We start from the raw sequence: 16,477 nt of genomic DNA on the forward strand, positions 1-16,477 counted from the left end.
GTTAAGCTATTGGCCGTTCATCCAGCCGAGGAAGAAGGAAGTCCACATAGATCCAAAGCAAACTTCAGCAAAGTTTGACCTGGTTATTAGCTATAAATGACACAGATAGATTCTGATGTCAGGAATAGCTTCAAAAAGACTACAGTTCCTAGGTAATAATCAGTGATCCTTTGATGAATTGTATACTAGAACATCATGCAGCAGAATCTTGCCTGCTTGGTCATCCCACAGACTGGATTTAGTGTTGACAAATCTTTGGGAAAATGGGGAACAAAAACAAATTGACAATGACAAATAGATTTAATTATCTTCGTATTATTGCTGCAAGTGAAACAAATGTAAGGACAGACATTCTTAAGTTATTCCTTAGCACTCCTTATGAAATAACCTAGAAGACCAACCAACACTTTGTATTGACTAAACATAAATAACGTGCTGTTCACAAAAAAATGAGTAGTAATTCAAAGCAGTTTGAATCAGTGTGCACCTCCTGCACTACCATAAGTTCCAGTTGCCATTTCTCCTGTATATACCACATTTCCAGCTGTGAAGTAGTCACACATGTTACCAGCATGACATGAAGTATTCCTACTGAGGTGCATTCCTCTGACTATACTCTTGTCTCCAATTCATCTATTTCAATGGTGCAATAATCCTTCTTGGTGCTGAGACCTAGCTCCATTTGTACATTGTGATGAGATCCATCTGTGGCACCTGCATAGAGATGTTTGTCTGCCTTATTAGCATCATTTGGACATCCATTTCTCTGATAGGTCATGATTTGATTGATACTTCCTGGCTTTGTTTCACAAATCAGTGGAACCTAATTAGGAAATAAAACATATAGTAAGCAGAGTAGATAACTTGATAAGCTGCCTAATTGTTAAAATGTGTTGTCAAATGTATGTCAAGATTCAAAAATCACAGGGGTATACTTTTCACCAACATTGTTGAGTAGTAGTCTGGTAATGTGAATTACCATTCATTACAGCAGCACTGGTTTACCTACTAATGAACAGAGGGACGATGAACAGACAGCAATGTAGCAGTGAAGGGGAAAATTTATTCCTAATTTCTCAGGTGTCAACTTAAAGAAATTCTTAATGAGGGAAGAAGTAACTGATGACATTTCAAAACGCGGGAGACATTCAGAGCACTGAGTTAGTTTCTCTAATTAAAAAAAGCAATGACTGCATTTATTTGAAAATTAAAACCAAAACACCAGATGTTCAAAACGGAAAGTAAAAACAGAAAATCCTGAAAATGTCACTCCATTTTTCAAGAAGGGAGTGAGGCAGAAGAAAGGAAACTATAGGTCAGTTAGTCTGACCTGTTATGTACCCCTAGGGGTCATATTTTCTGTGAACTATCACTTTAAAATGTCAGGAGAATGAGACACATGGTTTTGGACATTGATGAGCCTTGGTGTGCCCACAGGAAGGTGGGTTTTCGGAGGATCGATTCGGGGAAATCAATCAGTGGCTCTCTCAGTGCAGAAAAGGAGTAACCGGTGGGGAGTTATTTGTGTGTCCAATCCTTGCCTGTGATGGCCTGATTAGGTTCTCCCACCACCTGGCACATATGACACCCTCTGCAGTAATTGACAATATCTTTCCTCACGTTAGGCCAATAAAACTCCCTCATAATCCTGTGCACTGTCTTCTTTACTCCAAAGTGTCCACCTAAAGGCATCTTGTGGGCCAGGTTTAAAATTTCAGCCCTGTAAACCTTTGGAACCACTACTTGGTGCACAATAGCCCAATCCTCATTTGCTGGCACTGTAACGGGTCTCCACTTCCTCATCAACATCCCATCTTTAAGGTAATATCTCACTGACTCATTCTGAATTTCATCCTCAGAGAGAGCTGTCTCTTTTAAAGCCACAATTTCAGGATCTTTATTCTGTTCCTCCATAAATTCTTTCCTCGATAAAGACAAGTCTTTCTCATCCTCCTTACTCTCCTCAGCCTTACTACCCTCTAAGTCCAGTTAATATAGGGATGGTAGGAAAGTCTCAGATAAATCAACAATAGCATCAGCAGTTTTTTTCGACATGCTTCTAGTCACTGCACAGACAGGGTATACATCGGCATCCATGGGCAGGTCCTCAGCAGCAGCAGGCTTGCCCATTGGCTGAACTGCTGGATAAACATCCCCACCTGTGAGGTCACTATCGAGCAAGACATCAACATTGTCTTTCGGTACTTCAGATCGTACCCCTATTTTGACTGGTCCAGATACCAAGTCGTATTTCAAACCTATTTTATGCAAAGGCACGGCCTCAGTCCCCTTTCCAATACCTTTGATAATATTCACCTCACCAGTCTCCGTCTCAGCACCAAACTCCAAAACACTCTTTAATATTAGAGACTGAAAAGCTCCAACATCCCTCCAGGTTCTCACTGGAGTCGGGGTTGACCCCTCCTTCACAGACATTTGAAATAAATCTCTCGAGTCTTTCTTGAACAATCTGACCCCTCCTCCTTCCACGGTCCTTTTAAAGTCACCGACTGTGACCATAACTAAGGCGACCTTTCTTCTGTGGTGGAATTATCAACCCAGGCAAGGACTGGACACACAAATAACTCCCCACCGGTCACACCTTTCCTGTACTGTGAGAGCCACTGATCGATTTCCCCGAATCGATCCTCCAAAAACCCACCTTCCTGTGGGCACAACAAAGCTCATCCAGTGTTCAAAACCGTGTGTGCCTGTGTCCAGCATGCTGAACACCAGCTGTCCATCAAACTGCTCCGCCCTTCTCTCTCTGTAAGAACTTAAAAGCAGGCAGTGCCCTTGTAGAAATGTGAACAAACTACCGAGAAACCATAACATCAATCTTCCGAGCATTCTTCGCCTCTCTCGCTTAATAATAAGGTCTCTGCGTTGGGCACTTCCCCCTCTCTCTTTCTTTTTAAGAGTACAGTTCAAAGGGTCAATTCAGGACCCCGTCACAGACCTCAGTGGTTGGGAAGATGTTGGAGTTGATTATTAAGCATGAGGTCTCAGGGTACATGAAGGCACACGATAAAATAGGCCATAGTCAGCATAGTTTACTCAAGGGAAATTCTTGCCTGACAAATCTGTTGGAATTCTTTGAAGAAATAACATGCAGGATAGACAAAGAAGATTGGGTTGATGTTGTGTAGTTGGATTTTCAGAAGGCCTTTGACAAGGTGCCCACATAAGGCTGCTTAACAAGTTACGAGTCCATGCTATTACAGGAAAGAATGTAGCATGGATAAAGCAGTGGCTGATTGGCAGGAGGTAAAGAGTAGGAATAAAGGGAGCTTTTTCTAGCTGGCTGCCGGTGACTAGTGGTGTCCCACAAGGGTCTGTGCTGGTACTGATACTTTTTATTTTATATGTCAATGATTTGGATGATGGAATTGATGGTTTGTTGCAAGGTTTGCAGACAATATGAAGATAGATAGAGGGGCAGGTAGCTTTGACGAAGTAGAGGGGCTACAGAAGGACTTAGACAGATTTGGAGAATGGGCAAAGAAATGACAGATGGAATACAGTGTTAGGAAGTGTATGGTCATGCACTTTGGTAGAAGAAATGAAAGAGTTGACTATTTTCTAAATGAAGAGAACATACAAAAACTGAGGTGCAAAGGGACTTGTGAGTCCTTCTACAGGATTCCCTAAAGTTTAATTTGCAGGTTGAGTCTGTGGTGAGGAGGCAAATACAATGATAGCATTCATTTCAAGAGGACTAATATATAAAAGCAAAAATGTAATGTTGAAACTTTATAAAGCACTGGTGAGGCTTCACTTGGAGTATTGTGAGCAAGTTTGGGCCTTTTAGAATGGATGTGTTGAAACAAGAGAGAGTCCAAAGGAGGTTCAAAAAATTATTCCAGGAATGTATGAATTGCAATATGAAGAGTGTTTGATGGCTCTGGGCCTCTATTCACTAGAATGCAGAAGAATGAGGGGTGACCTCAGTGAAGCCTACCTAAAGGCCTTGATAGAGCGGATGTGGAGAGGATGTTTCCTATGGTGGGATAGCCTTAAGAGGACACAGCCTCAGAATAGAGGGGTGTCTTTTTAGAAGAGAGATGAGGTGGAACTTCTTTAGCCAGAGAGTGGCGAATCTGTGGAATTCTTTGCCACAGGCAGCTGTGGGGGACCAAGTCTTTATGTATATTTAAAGCAGAGGTTGATGGATTCTTGATTGGTCAGGGCATGAAGGGATACAGGGAGAAGGCAGGACATTGGAGCTGAGAGGAAAATTGGATCAGCCATGATGAAATAGTGGAGCTAACTCCATGGGCCAAATGACCTAATTCTGCTCCTAAATCTTATGGTCTAAAATGCTCAGCAGGCCAGACATGATCTGTGGAAAGAGAACCAGATCTGGTGTTTAAGATGCATGTTCTGCTGAAGCAGGGGTGTCAAACTCATTTTAGGTCACGGGCCGGATTGAGCAAAATGCAGCTTCATGCGGGCCGGATCAGTCGGACGCGTGCGAACGCAGCTTTCGTTGCCTCCATTTTTTCAGCCTGCTCTCATGTGTCTCAGTCTCTGCTATAACTACAAAGTGTTTCACTTTACAAATTCCATTTCTTATGAAGAAGACTGCCGAGCAAGACTGCCGAATAAACACTAAAAACCCTGAAAACCTGGTACCTGAATAAACTCAGCATTAGCCATATCATACGCCATAGGCGCTTCGATTACTGGGGCCAGCTTTAATAGTAATTAGATATTATCTAGCGGGCCAAAGATAAATCCACCGCGGGCCGGATTTGGCCCGCGGGCCTTGAGTTTGACATATATGTGCTGAAGGGTCTTCAAATTGTAAAATTATCATTTTTCCTCACAGATGCTATTGAGACTTTTAAGCATTTTCTGATTTCATTTGTTCAGTTCCTTTAATAATCCATGCATTCCATGGTGTTTTGCAGCTATGTTTGGACATTACTGTATCATAGGTAAATTTTTATTGCTTATGATTGGCAAATGGAGAGTTCTCTGAGACACAGCCCAGTCCATCAGAGCTGAAGTATTGTGCACAATTTTAATTTAGCACATTCCCACAAGCATGCAGTGTTAAATCTAACATACCGCGTGTTTTACAAAAGCCTACGCTCTTCAAGAATATCTCCACACTACCTGTCAGGATTGTTATTCACAGTATTCCCTCACTCATCTCAGTTTCATTCTCATCACAGTGCTCAATGAAATTTTGCCTAACGGAGCAGACAATAAGAACAGCTCCTGGTGGGATGTCATCAGTTTCTTAGTAGATTAGTGGAAGCCCTTCTGCATAACAGTCATGGCTCTCCAGCAAAGATACAGAGAAACTCAAAAAGAGCTTCCACATGTAAATCCACCTATTCCAACAAGGAGAGGTAGAGAAAATAGAAAAGTAATATTGTTGAAACTGAAAATTCTGAAGATGATTGATCGGGTAAATGTTGAGATGGTATTTTCTTTACGATATTGGGAACTTGGAGACATGGATTCAGAAATAAGAAATCATCCAACGGAGGAGGACTTTCCTTTCTCAAAATGGTCAAGTGTCCGGAATTCTCCATTGCAGAGACCTGTGGAAGCGCAGTCTCTGAGTGCTGATTTCACGTGATTTAATATGTCAGTGAGCTCCCAATCCTTACGGGCTGGTTTCCAGCTCCAATTCACTTGGGTGAGCTCCTGCCAGCCCTAATTAACTCAGTCTGAGTATAAATATGAAGTTTCAGCACAGCACGTCTGGTTTTACATTTAGGTTTACTCATGCCAAAACACCATTGTTGTTGAAATGCCGTCAGATTAATGTCTTCTGCTTTAGTAAAGGAGAAGAATCTCTCATTAAATTCTTCCATATCTTGCTCTAGTTTATCAATACTTCTGAACTTTTCTTTCCTCACTCCAGATGTTTCAAGTTGAATATTTTTCTACTCCTTCTATTTATTTTAATACTTTTACCTAATCATTATTATACTATACCAGCCATCAAAATTATGAAGTGTTTTACCCTTCTCACATAATTCAGTTTTCCCCTCATCTGCTACAATTTATGGGTTTTTAAATCAAAGTAACACAGTATGTTATTACTAATTATTCATGGAGCCATTTTTTCAAGTTTTCTTTATTATATTTTAGATTTCTAATTAAATTTAGATTTGCCTCCAAATTTATATACATTTGAAAAACTAATTTTGAAAAATATAAACAAGAGAAACTGCAGATGCTGGAAATCCAAGCAATACACACAAAATGCTGGTGGAACTCAGCAGGCCAGGCAGTATGTACGGAAAAAATAGTCGATATTTTGAGCCGAAAACCTTTGGCAGGACATCGGCAGAATCCTGCCGAAGGATTTCAGCCCGAAACGTCAACTGTACTCTTTGCCCCACGATGCTGCCTGGGTTGCTGAGTTTCACCAGCATTTTCTTTGAAAAATATAAGATGATCTGGTATTTCCAGCTGTAATGACTGGAAACTGTCATTAGTCAGACATACTGACAGCAATTTGTGACAACTACACCTGCCCTGCTAAGTTCAGAAAGCAAGAGACTGCTGTAAAGATAAACTTCATTCCACAGGGCACAACATGTCAGTCTTCACAGAAGCAATCAACAAAAAAACATGATTAGACAAATTTCAACTCAACACATTTTCATTTTTTTTATTACAGCAAGAATCAGGTGATTTTATATTTTAACAGTATAACATGTGATAAAATCTGTTGACATTCCCTCTAACCCTACAAGCTATTTTTGTATTTTAGAATCTCAGTCCCTGGAGAACATTAAAAATTATTCTAAAGTAAGATAGATTATAATATTTATGCCTCACACTTAATTACACTCGGATGTACCAATCTTTAGAACATAGAACATACGGCAAAAAGAACAAGCCCTCTGGCCAACAACGTCTGTGTCAACCAAAATGCCAATTTAAACTTCAAATCAGTCTGGACATAGCCTGTATCCTTCAAGTGCCTGTCTAAATGGCTCCTAGGCTTTGCTGTTGTATTTACTTCCACTAACTCCCCCTTCAGCACTCACTGCATTCTGTGTAAGAAATTTATTAAGTAAATCTCCCTTTAAAATTTCCTCCACTCATTTTAAAAGGCAAGTCCTCGAGTATTTGACATTTTCATCCTGGGAAAAATAACATTCTGACTTTCTTCCCTGTCTATGCCTCTCATAATTTTAGATACAATTTTAGATCAGGCCACTTTTCAGCCTTTGATGCCAAAAGAAAACATTTCAAGTTTTGTCAACTTCTCTTTATAGCTAATGCTCTCTAATCTAGACTGCACCCCAGTGAACCTCTTTTGCACCCTCTCCAAATCCTCTACATCCTTTCTGTAATGTGGTGTCCAGAACTGCACACATTATTCCAAATGTGGTATGACTAAGTTTTGTACAGCAGGCAAGTAGAATTAATTTGGGTAAGAGCAAGGTGTTGTAGTTTGTGACGACAATGTCATGATAATCGTTGGGGATTTAAACATGAAAGTGGATTGGGAAAACCAGGCCAGTACTGGACCCCAAGAGAGAGAATTTGTGGAATGTCTAAGGAATAGCTATTTTAGAACAGCTTGTTGTTGAGCCCTCTAGGGATTGGCTGTTGTGCAATGATCCAGAATTGATAAGAGAGTTTAAGATTAAAGAACTCTTAGAGAACAGTGATCGCAATATGATCAGATTCACTTTGAAATTTGAGAAGGAGAAACTAAATTCCAATGTGTCAGTATTTCAGTGGAATGAAGGAAATTACAATGGCATGAGAGGGGAACTGGCCAAGATTGACTGGACAGAGACACTAGCAGGAACGACAACAGTGCAGCAATGGCGAGAGTTTTTGTGAAAAATGAGGAAAGTGCAAGACAGATATATTCCTAATAATAAGAAATTTTTGAATGGAAGAAGAACATTACTGTGGCTGACAAGTGAAGTCAGAGCCAAAGTAAAAGCAAAAGAGAGGGCATACAAGGAAGCCACAGCTAGTGGGAAGATAGAGGATTGGAAAGCTTTTAAAAACTTGCAGAAGGAAACTAAGAAGGTCATTAGGAAGGAAAAGATGAATTATGAAAAGAAGCTGGTGACTAATATCAAAGAAGATACCAAAAGCTTTTTTAAGTATATAAAGGGTAAAAGAGAGTTGAGGGTAGATATAGGACCAATGGAAAATGACACTGGAGATATTGTAATGAGAGACGCAGAGATGGCAGAGGAATTGGATGCGTATTTTGCATCAGTCTTTACAGTGGAAGACATCTGCGGTACAGTATACTGGACAATCAAGAGTGTCAGGGAAGTGAAGTATGTGCAGTGAAAATTACCACTGAGAAGGTGCCCAGGAAGCTTTATGGTCTGAGGGTGGATAAGTCTCCTGGACCTGATGGAATGCACCCTTGGGTTCTGAAGGAAGTAGCTGGAGAGATTGTAGAGGCATTAACAATGATCTTTCAAGAATCAATAGAGTCTGGCATTGTACCAGATTACTGGAAAATTGCAAATGTTACTTTGCTATTTAAGAAGGGTGGAAGGCAGCAGAAAGGAAACTATGGACCTGTTAGCCTGACATCAGTGGTTGGGAAGTTGTTGGAATCAATTGTTAAGGATAAGATTACAGAGTACCTGGGGGCACATGACAAGATAGGCCAAAGCCAGTATGGTTTCCTGAAAGGAAAATCCTACCTGACTAACCTACTGCAGTTTTTGAGCAAACTCCAAGCAGAATGGACAAAAGAGATGTAGTAGATGTGGTGTACTTGGATTTTCAGAAGGCCTTTGATAAGCTGCCGCTCAGGAGACTGCTTAGCAAGATAAGAGTTCATGGAATTACAGGGAAGTTACTAGCATGGATGGAGCATTGGATGATTGGCAGAAACCAGAGAGTGTTCTGGCTGGTTGCCGGTTATCATTGGAGTTCCACAGGGGTCTGTGTTGGGATTGCTGCTTTTTATGATGCATGTCAATGCTTTGGACTATGGGATTAATGGATTTGTGGCTAAATTTGCTGATGATACAAAGATAGGTGGAGGAGCGGGTAGTGTTGAGGAAACAGAGAACCTACAGAGAGAAGTAGATAGTTTAGGGGAATAAGCAAAGAAGCGACAATTGAAATATAATGTTGGAAAGTGTATGGTCATGCACTTTGATGGAAGAAATAAACGGGCAGACGATTATTTAGATGGGGAGAGAATTCAAAATGCAGAGATGCAAAGGGACTTGGGAGTCCTTGTGCAGGACATCCTAAAGGTTAACCACCAGGTTGTGTCAGTGGTGAAGAAGGTGAGTGCAATGTTGGCATTCATTTCTAGAGGTATAGAATATAAGAGCAGGGATGTGATGTTGAGGCTCTATAAGGCCCTTGTGAGACCACACTTGGAATATTAAGTGCAGTTTTGAGCTCCTTATTTTAGAAAGGATATACTAACATTGGAAAGGGTTCAGAGAAGATTCACAAGAATGATTCCAGGAATGAAAGGGTTACCATATGAGGAACGTCTGGCAGCTCTTGGGCTGTATTCCCTGGAGTTCAGGAGAATGAGGGGGGATCTCATAGAAATGCTCTGAATGTTAAAAGGCCTGAACAGATTAGATATGACAAAGTTATTTCCCATGGCATGGGAATCTAGGACAAGAGGGCATGACTTCAGGATTGAAGGATGTCCATTTAGAACAGAGATGCAGAGAAATTACTTCAATCAGAAGGTGGTAAATCTGTGGAATTTGTTGCCACGAGCAGCTGTGGAGGCCAAGTGATTGGGTACATTTAAGGTAGAGATAGATAGGTTCTTGATTAGCCAGGGCATCAAAGGGCATGGGGAGTGGGGATGACTGGAAGAATTGTATCAGCCCATGATTGAATGGCGGAGCAGACTCGATGGGCCGAATGGCCTACTTCTGCTGCTATATCTTATGGTCTTAAGACAAATGAGTGTACGGCATTCACAGTGAACAGAAGGTCCCTCATGATGGGCTGACTGGTCTCCCACATAGTAATGATTCTTTATTCTGTTTTGTGTTTCCATGGGGATTACATATTTTTTTCCAAGATCAATTATTACTCAACATTCAAAAGAGTTAACAAATCATTAGACAGATCTGCTGGATTGAAATAAATTTGAAAAGAATACAAAAAAATTATTTTCCTACTTCGTCATTTTCCTGAGTAAAGTTCTTTCGACAGATATGAGCCATAATTCCAGCTGCCAGAGCATCTCCGAGAACATTAATCATGGTTCGAAATCTATCCCTTTAAAAGAAACAGTCATTTAATATTACCAGTCTGTAGAAATAATGGTTAAGACAGTCAATTGTTTTTTCAAGGAATAAGTAATACAAATATCTATTAAAATATATAAATATAAAATCTTACAGTGCCCAATCCACTGCAATTATCAAAGTGATGTCATCTGTGGGAAGTCCAACTGATGTCAAAACGATAACCATGGTCACAAGGCCAGCTTGCGGAATCCCCGCTGCACCTATACTGGCTGCTGTTGCTGTTATGCTAGACAAGACACAGAGGTATTTATAGTTGAGCATGGCTTCCTCCTTTATATGTACTTTGGTCTGTTTTTTTCTCCTTTCTGCACCCAAAACTAAGGGATTTATCCTGCACCTACATTTCTTGCATTGTTATATTTACACCAAAAAGAGAGACATCAAAGACATACTACACTTCAGCATTCACCTCTGGTCTGGTCAGAAGACAGAAGACTTCAGCACTTCAAGGTTAAAGGCAGTAATGACAGCTGCTTGTTTAATCCCCATCAGATTGGACAAACCTCCCAGTCATTGTTTGTGTCAGGGTTTATTAGCCTGGATGCCACTGCTGTAATATTCATTATTTACTTGGATGCTGTATTGACACAATATAAACCTTATAATTGGATTTTACTTCAAAATGGACTTCAGCAACATGTCCATATCTGACTATTGTCTTAAGCACAAAAGTTTAACTGCAGATACTGGCCAGTTTTATACAAGGCCACCAGAAACAAAAACCATTGTGCTAGTTCTAGTGAAAGAAAAGACTGAAATGACCATTGTGTCTGGCTTTCCGCAAACATAGAGAAAAAAAAAATCAAATTCAGTACTTTGTGACAATAGGAAACCATGATGAGTATATTTGATAACCAGATGCTAACACCATCAAATGCCAACTCCTCCATTCCAGTATCTGCTACACAAAGTACTGGCTCTTCTGTAATATAGACAGTTTACAGCGTGTGTGCATGGATTGACACCTAAAGTGCTGGGTACAGGATACTCATCATGATACAAATTCATATTTTGCCTCTGACTGCTAGGTGTGAAGCTGAGTTGTACAGACCACAGCCACCAATGTGGACTAGTTTATCTCAGCTGTGCGTCACTGCGGGATGGAGCTGAAAACATCTTTTGTTCCACATCTGATCATTATTCAGCAATTGGCACAGATGGAGTACATAATCTGCATATTTAAAAAAAAGGATCCAGCCAGCTTTGCAAAGGCTTCCACATTTGCACAGATTTCAGTTGTGGCTTGGCTAAATCAGGACCACAAAATGAACAAGTCTATCTTTTTCTCACATTTATGCTCCCCTTGCCACTTTAAGCTGGGTGAGGGTTGCCAAGTTTGCAGATGATATGAAGGTTGGTAGAAGGGCAGGTAGTGTTGAGGAAACAGGAAGGATGCAGAAGGACTTAGACAGATTAGGAGAAAGGGCAAGAAAGTGGCAAATGAAATACAATGTTGGAAAATGCATGGTCATGCACTTCGGCAGAAGAAATTAATGCACAGACTATTTTCTAAATGGGGAAAAATACAAAAATCTGAGATACAAAGAAACTCGGGAGTCCTTGTGCAGAATACTCTAAATGTTAACTTGCCGGTTGAGTTGGTGGTGAGGAAGAAAAATGCAATGTTGGCATTCATTTCAAGAGGCCTAGAATACAAGAGCAGTGATGTGATGCTGAGGCTTTATAAGGCACTGGTGAGGCATCACCTTGAGTATTGTGAATGGTTTTGGGTCCTTCATCTAAGAAAAGATGTGCTGGCATTGGAGAGGGTTCAGAGGAGATTCACAAGGATGATTCCGGGAATGAAATGGTTATCTTACGAGGAACGTTTGATGGCTCTGGGCCCGTACTCACTGGAATTTAAAAGGATGAGGGGGATATTATTGAAACCTTTCAAATGCTGTAAGGCCTAGACAGAGTAGATGTGCAAAGGACATTTCTAATGGTGGGGGAGTCTAGGACAAGAGGCCACAACCTCAGGACTGAGGTCGTCCATTTAAAACAGAGATGTGGAGAAATTTCTTTAGCCAGAGGGTGGTGAATTTGTGGAATTTGTTACCACAGGCAGCTGTGGAGGCCAGGTCATTGGATGTATTTAACATGGAGATTGACAAGTTCTTGATTGGCCATAGCATCAAAGGTTATGAGGAGAAGACCAGGGAGTGGGGCTGAGGAGGGGAAAAAAAGGATCAGCAATGATTGAATTGCAGAGCAGACTCGATGGGCCAAATGGCCTAATCTTGCTCCTATGTCTTATGGTCTTATGGTCATATAGTACATTCCAGAAGGTTATGGGGAATTTCACAAAAAGAAATACAAATTTGTTTTACAACCTGAAATTATCATCCACTTCCTTGCTAGCCTCAGCCAGTTTCAATATACAAGTTGGCTAATGGTGAAAATTGTTTGAAATCAGCATTATTCTGCCTCTTATAGTATGAATGGTCTCCCTGAGACCCAATTCCTATTCAATATGGGTCCTGTTAATATAAAATTATCCAGGAAGCTACTCTGCAATTAAAGATCTGAGCAAAACAGAAATAACTGAAGGATCGTTTAACAAATGCCAAAGTATTGGATCAGGACACATCCCCGTAATTTCGCCCTGTTTGGCTCTGCTCTTTTATCCTGACCAATATATGAGGAGTTATTTTGTGAACCAGCCCAATTAGAATGGTATTCTCTGCTTTACAGATATTATACCCAGACTGATCTCCATTGATTTCTATGTACACTCCACCAACAGGATTAGATCAACCGGAATAGGCCATAATCAGTGAATCTGATTGGCTCTGGACTTTTCAGCATTAGTTCTGGATCTTATTATATTTTGCAATTTCATTTCAAACCTACTGTCAATAAAAGGTACATTCTGTAGATGTGAGGTGAAGGTACTTTTTTCAGAATATCTGTAATGCTCTGCAGTGTAATAGTTAAACCGCATTCAGCAGTAATGGTGAAAACAAGAGCTTCTGTGAACTGGTTAATGAATTGCACCCCAGAAAGCCAATGACATTTAGAGAAGTGAGAGGCAATCTTAGTGACAAGACATTCAATTCCAATTTTACATGAACAAATTAAAATTTCACATACCTCACAGTAATAATTTGCCCAAAGTCCAGTTCATAGTTATTAACTTGTGCAATAAATATTGCTGCTACAGCTTCATACAAGGCAGTGCCATCCATGTTGATTGTAGCTCCCACGGGTAAAACAAATCTTGCAATTCTTCTATCAATATGGTTGTTTTCTAACAGGCACTTGAAGGTAATAGGCAAAGTGGCAGAGCTGGAAATAGATAAGCAAGAATCCAAAGATGAAATGATTTGTGCAAGTCTGATTTGTCCATTGCAATCATACAAAAATTCAATGGCTACTGCTTAAATTTTCCAATGTGCACCCATTCATCCTTAATATTCTTCTACAATAATAACCTGAACAGCTTTTGAAATGGTATATTTGGTAATTAACCAGGCAAATCAGTCTCTGGCCTAATTTACTGCACCTGGGAAAAGAGCTTTAATTTTCCCACAAAAGTACTTTAAGTTGTTTCTGGCATGAGTCGTAGGCAGAGTTTTAACAAATATGTCATTGACTTAAGCTGGTAAGTATCAGACAGATGTTAAAAACAGAAGGATTGATAATTTGGATATGCTCAATATTGTCTTTTTACCCCCCCAAAGAATAACAGGATTATAGTGCAATTCAAGTCTGTTCTATATTTTATGAGAGTTTATTTGCCTTGTGCATTCCTTATGATCATCATTTAATTCTTCCTGCTCTGTGTCTAGTAATCATAAAGAGACATTATTCAGTATGTGTGCTGGATATGAATTTCAAATACTCTTTTCTTATTCTGTTGTAGAACATTCCAGTGAAATGGCATTAATTCTAAACAAGTAGGTTGATTCTTTTGAATCGAAGTACAGTGGATTCTGGTTAATTGGGACACATTGGGACCAGTACATTTTGGCCCAGTTAAGCAACTACCCCAGTTATCCAGTTTCATGGAAATAGTTAAAAAGATATAAATAAGACAAACTACTATTTAACTGAGTAGTGATGAATGTATTTAAATTAAATACTGAACAAATTAGAATGCTACCAATACTACTGGTGGCTGTCTGTCCTATCTGACGATGACAGGTAATCTTTGTTGGATGATTTTTTTAAAGTGGAAAAGCCATTGCTCTCTCGATCTTGGAATTCCGGGTCCAGTGAGACAAGTGGACATCCCAACAGGGGTCTTCCCTGTTTAGGGTGAATGACCAGATCCAATTCTGTGTCTCGTCATGCACTTTGCTCTCCACGTAGTGCTGCAGAACCATCTTCCTGGCTGTTGGATCTCACTGTAGGTCTCATCCGTCCTGTCTGCAGGACCTGAGTTAACATGCTAGGACAGGGAGATCCCTATCACACTGGGTATGAGACCAACCAGCTACGCTCACCTGGTTGCAATCAGTTAATTGGGACAGGCACTTATTTAGGATAACTCTTAAAGATGAAAAACAAGTCAAAAAAATAGCTGGGAATTCCTTGTTTATTTGGGACAATATGACACTTAATTGGAGCAGGAGACTGTTGCCGAGCATTTTCTAACAAGCATCTGTCGCTGTTTGACACTATATCATGCTTAGAGCAAACAGTTTTTAAATAGCAAACACAGGAAAATCTGCAAATGCTTGAAAACCAAAGCAACACACACGGAATGCTGAAGGAACTCAGCAGGTCAAGCAGCATCTATAAAAAACCATTATATAAGCCATTGACGTTTTGGTCCGAGACCCTGTATCAGGATTCCAGTTTGCATGCAAGTAGCTGTGTGCATATGACAGTGGCCATATCCTGGAACACCACTTCAACAGTTGGGCTAAACCAGGTGAGCGTAGCTGGTTGGTCTCATACCCAGTGTGATAGGGATCTCCCTGTCCTAGCATGTTAGATCATGCAGCATAAAATAAAATCAGAAAATACTAAGTAAATTTAGTAGCAGGTTAGGTAGCATCTGTGGGAAGGGAAACATAGTTAACGTTTCATGTCAAAGATCTCTCCCTGGAAAACTGGAGAAGAAAGTTGCAGGAAAGGGAAGGTGAGAGAAGAGAGGACAAAGAGAATTCCCCTGACAGGTGGAGGCCAACATTGTCCAGCTGTTATGGCCAGAAGATTTACACCCTCCCCACTTCAAAAGGGCAACAATAATATCAGAGCGCAAGGAGAGCAGTGTGAACTGCCTTAACAACTATCATCCAGTCATGCTCACATCTACAGTGATGAAATGCTTGGAGAGGTTGGTTATGACAAGAATCAACTCCTGCCTCAGCAAGGACCTAGAGACATTGTAATTTGCCTATCACCACAGTAGGTATTCAGCAGACACAATCTCAAAGGCTCTTCATGCGGACACAGACCACGTGGACAATACAAACACCTATGTCGGAATGCTGTTCATTGACTATAGCTCAGCATTTAACACCATCATTCCTACAGTCCTGATTGATAAGCTACAGAACCTGGGCCTCTGAACCTACCTCTGCAATTGGATCCTCAACTTCCTAACTGGATGACCACAACCTGTGCAGATTGGTAATAACATCTCCTCACTGATGATCAATACTGACACACCTCAGGGATGTGTGTTTAGCTCACTGCTCTACTCTCTCTATACCCATGACTGTGTGGCTAGGCATAGCTCAAATACCATCTATGAATTTGCTGATTGTTGGCAGAATCTCAGATGGAGATGAGAGAGTGTACAGGGGTGAGATATACCAGCTAATTGAGTGGTGGTACAGCAACAAACTTGCATTCAACATCAGTAAGACTAATGAACTGATTGTAGACTTCAGAAAGGGTAAGACGAGGGAACACAAACCAATCCTCAATGAGGGATCAGAAGTGGAGCGAGTGAGCAGCTTCAAGTTCCTGGTTGTCAAGAACTCTGAGGATCTAACCTGGTCCCAACATATCAATGCAGCTAGAAAGAAGGCAAGACAGTGGCTATATTTCATAAGGATTTTGAGGAGATTTGGTTTGTCATCTAAAACACTCGAAAACTTCTGCAGATGTACTGTGGAGAGCATTCTGACATGCTGCATCACCATCTCACTGTCTGGTATGAGGGAGGGTGGGGTCTACTACACAGGAGCAAAAGAAGCTATGGACAGTTGTAAAATTAGTCAGCTCCACCGTGGATAATATCCTCCATAGTATCCAACACACCT

At 40.6% G+C, this 16,477-nt stretch overlaps 1 protein-coding gene across 1 annotated transcript in view; it reads right to left on the reverse strand.

The window, feature by feature from the left end:
* Positions 1 to 394: 394 nt before the first annotated feature.
* slc1a7a (solute carrier family 1 member 7a) overlaps positions 395 to 16,477 on the reverse strand; it is a 71,230-nt gene continuing 55,147 nt past the window's right edge. The window contains exons 8-11 of the mRNA XM_073063100.1: positions 13,350 to 13,544; positions 10,348 to 10,482; positions 10,125 to 10,224; positions 395 to 823 (exon numbers count right to left, since the gene is read on the reverse strand). Coding sequence (XP_072919201.1) covers positions 611 to 823; positions 10,125 to 10,224; positions 10,348 to 10,482; positions 13,350 to 13,544 — 643 coding nt within the window. The 3' untranslated portion in view covers positions 395 to 610. The remainder of the gene's footprint in view (positions 824 to 10,124; positions 10,225 to 10,347; positions 10,483 to 13,349; positions 13,545 to 16,477) is intronic.

Source organism: Hemitrygon akajei, chromosome 12, assembly GCF_048418815.1.
Source record: "Hemitrygon akajei chromosome 12, sHemAka1.3, whole genome shotgun sequence".
Lineage (NCBI taxonomy): Eukaryota > Metazoa > Chordata > Chondrichthyes > Myliobatiformes > Dasyatidae > Hemitrygon > Hemitrygon akajei.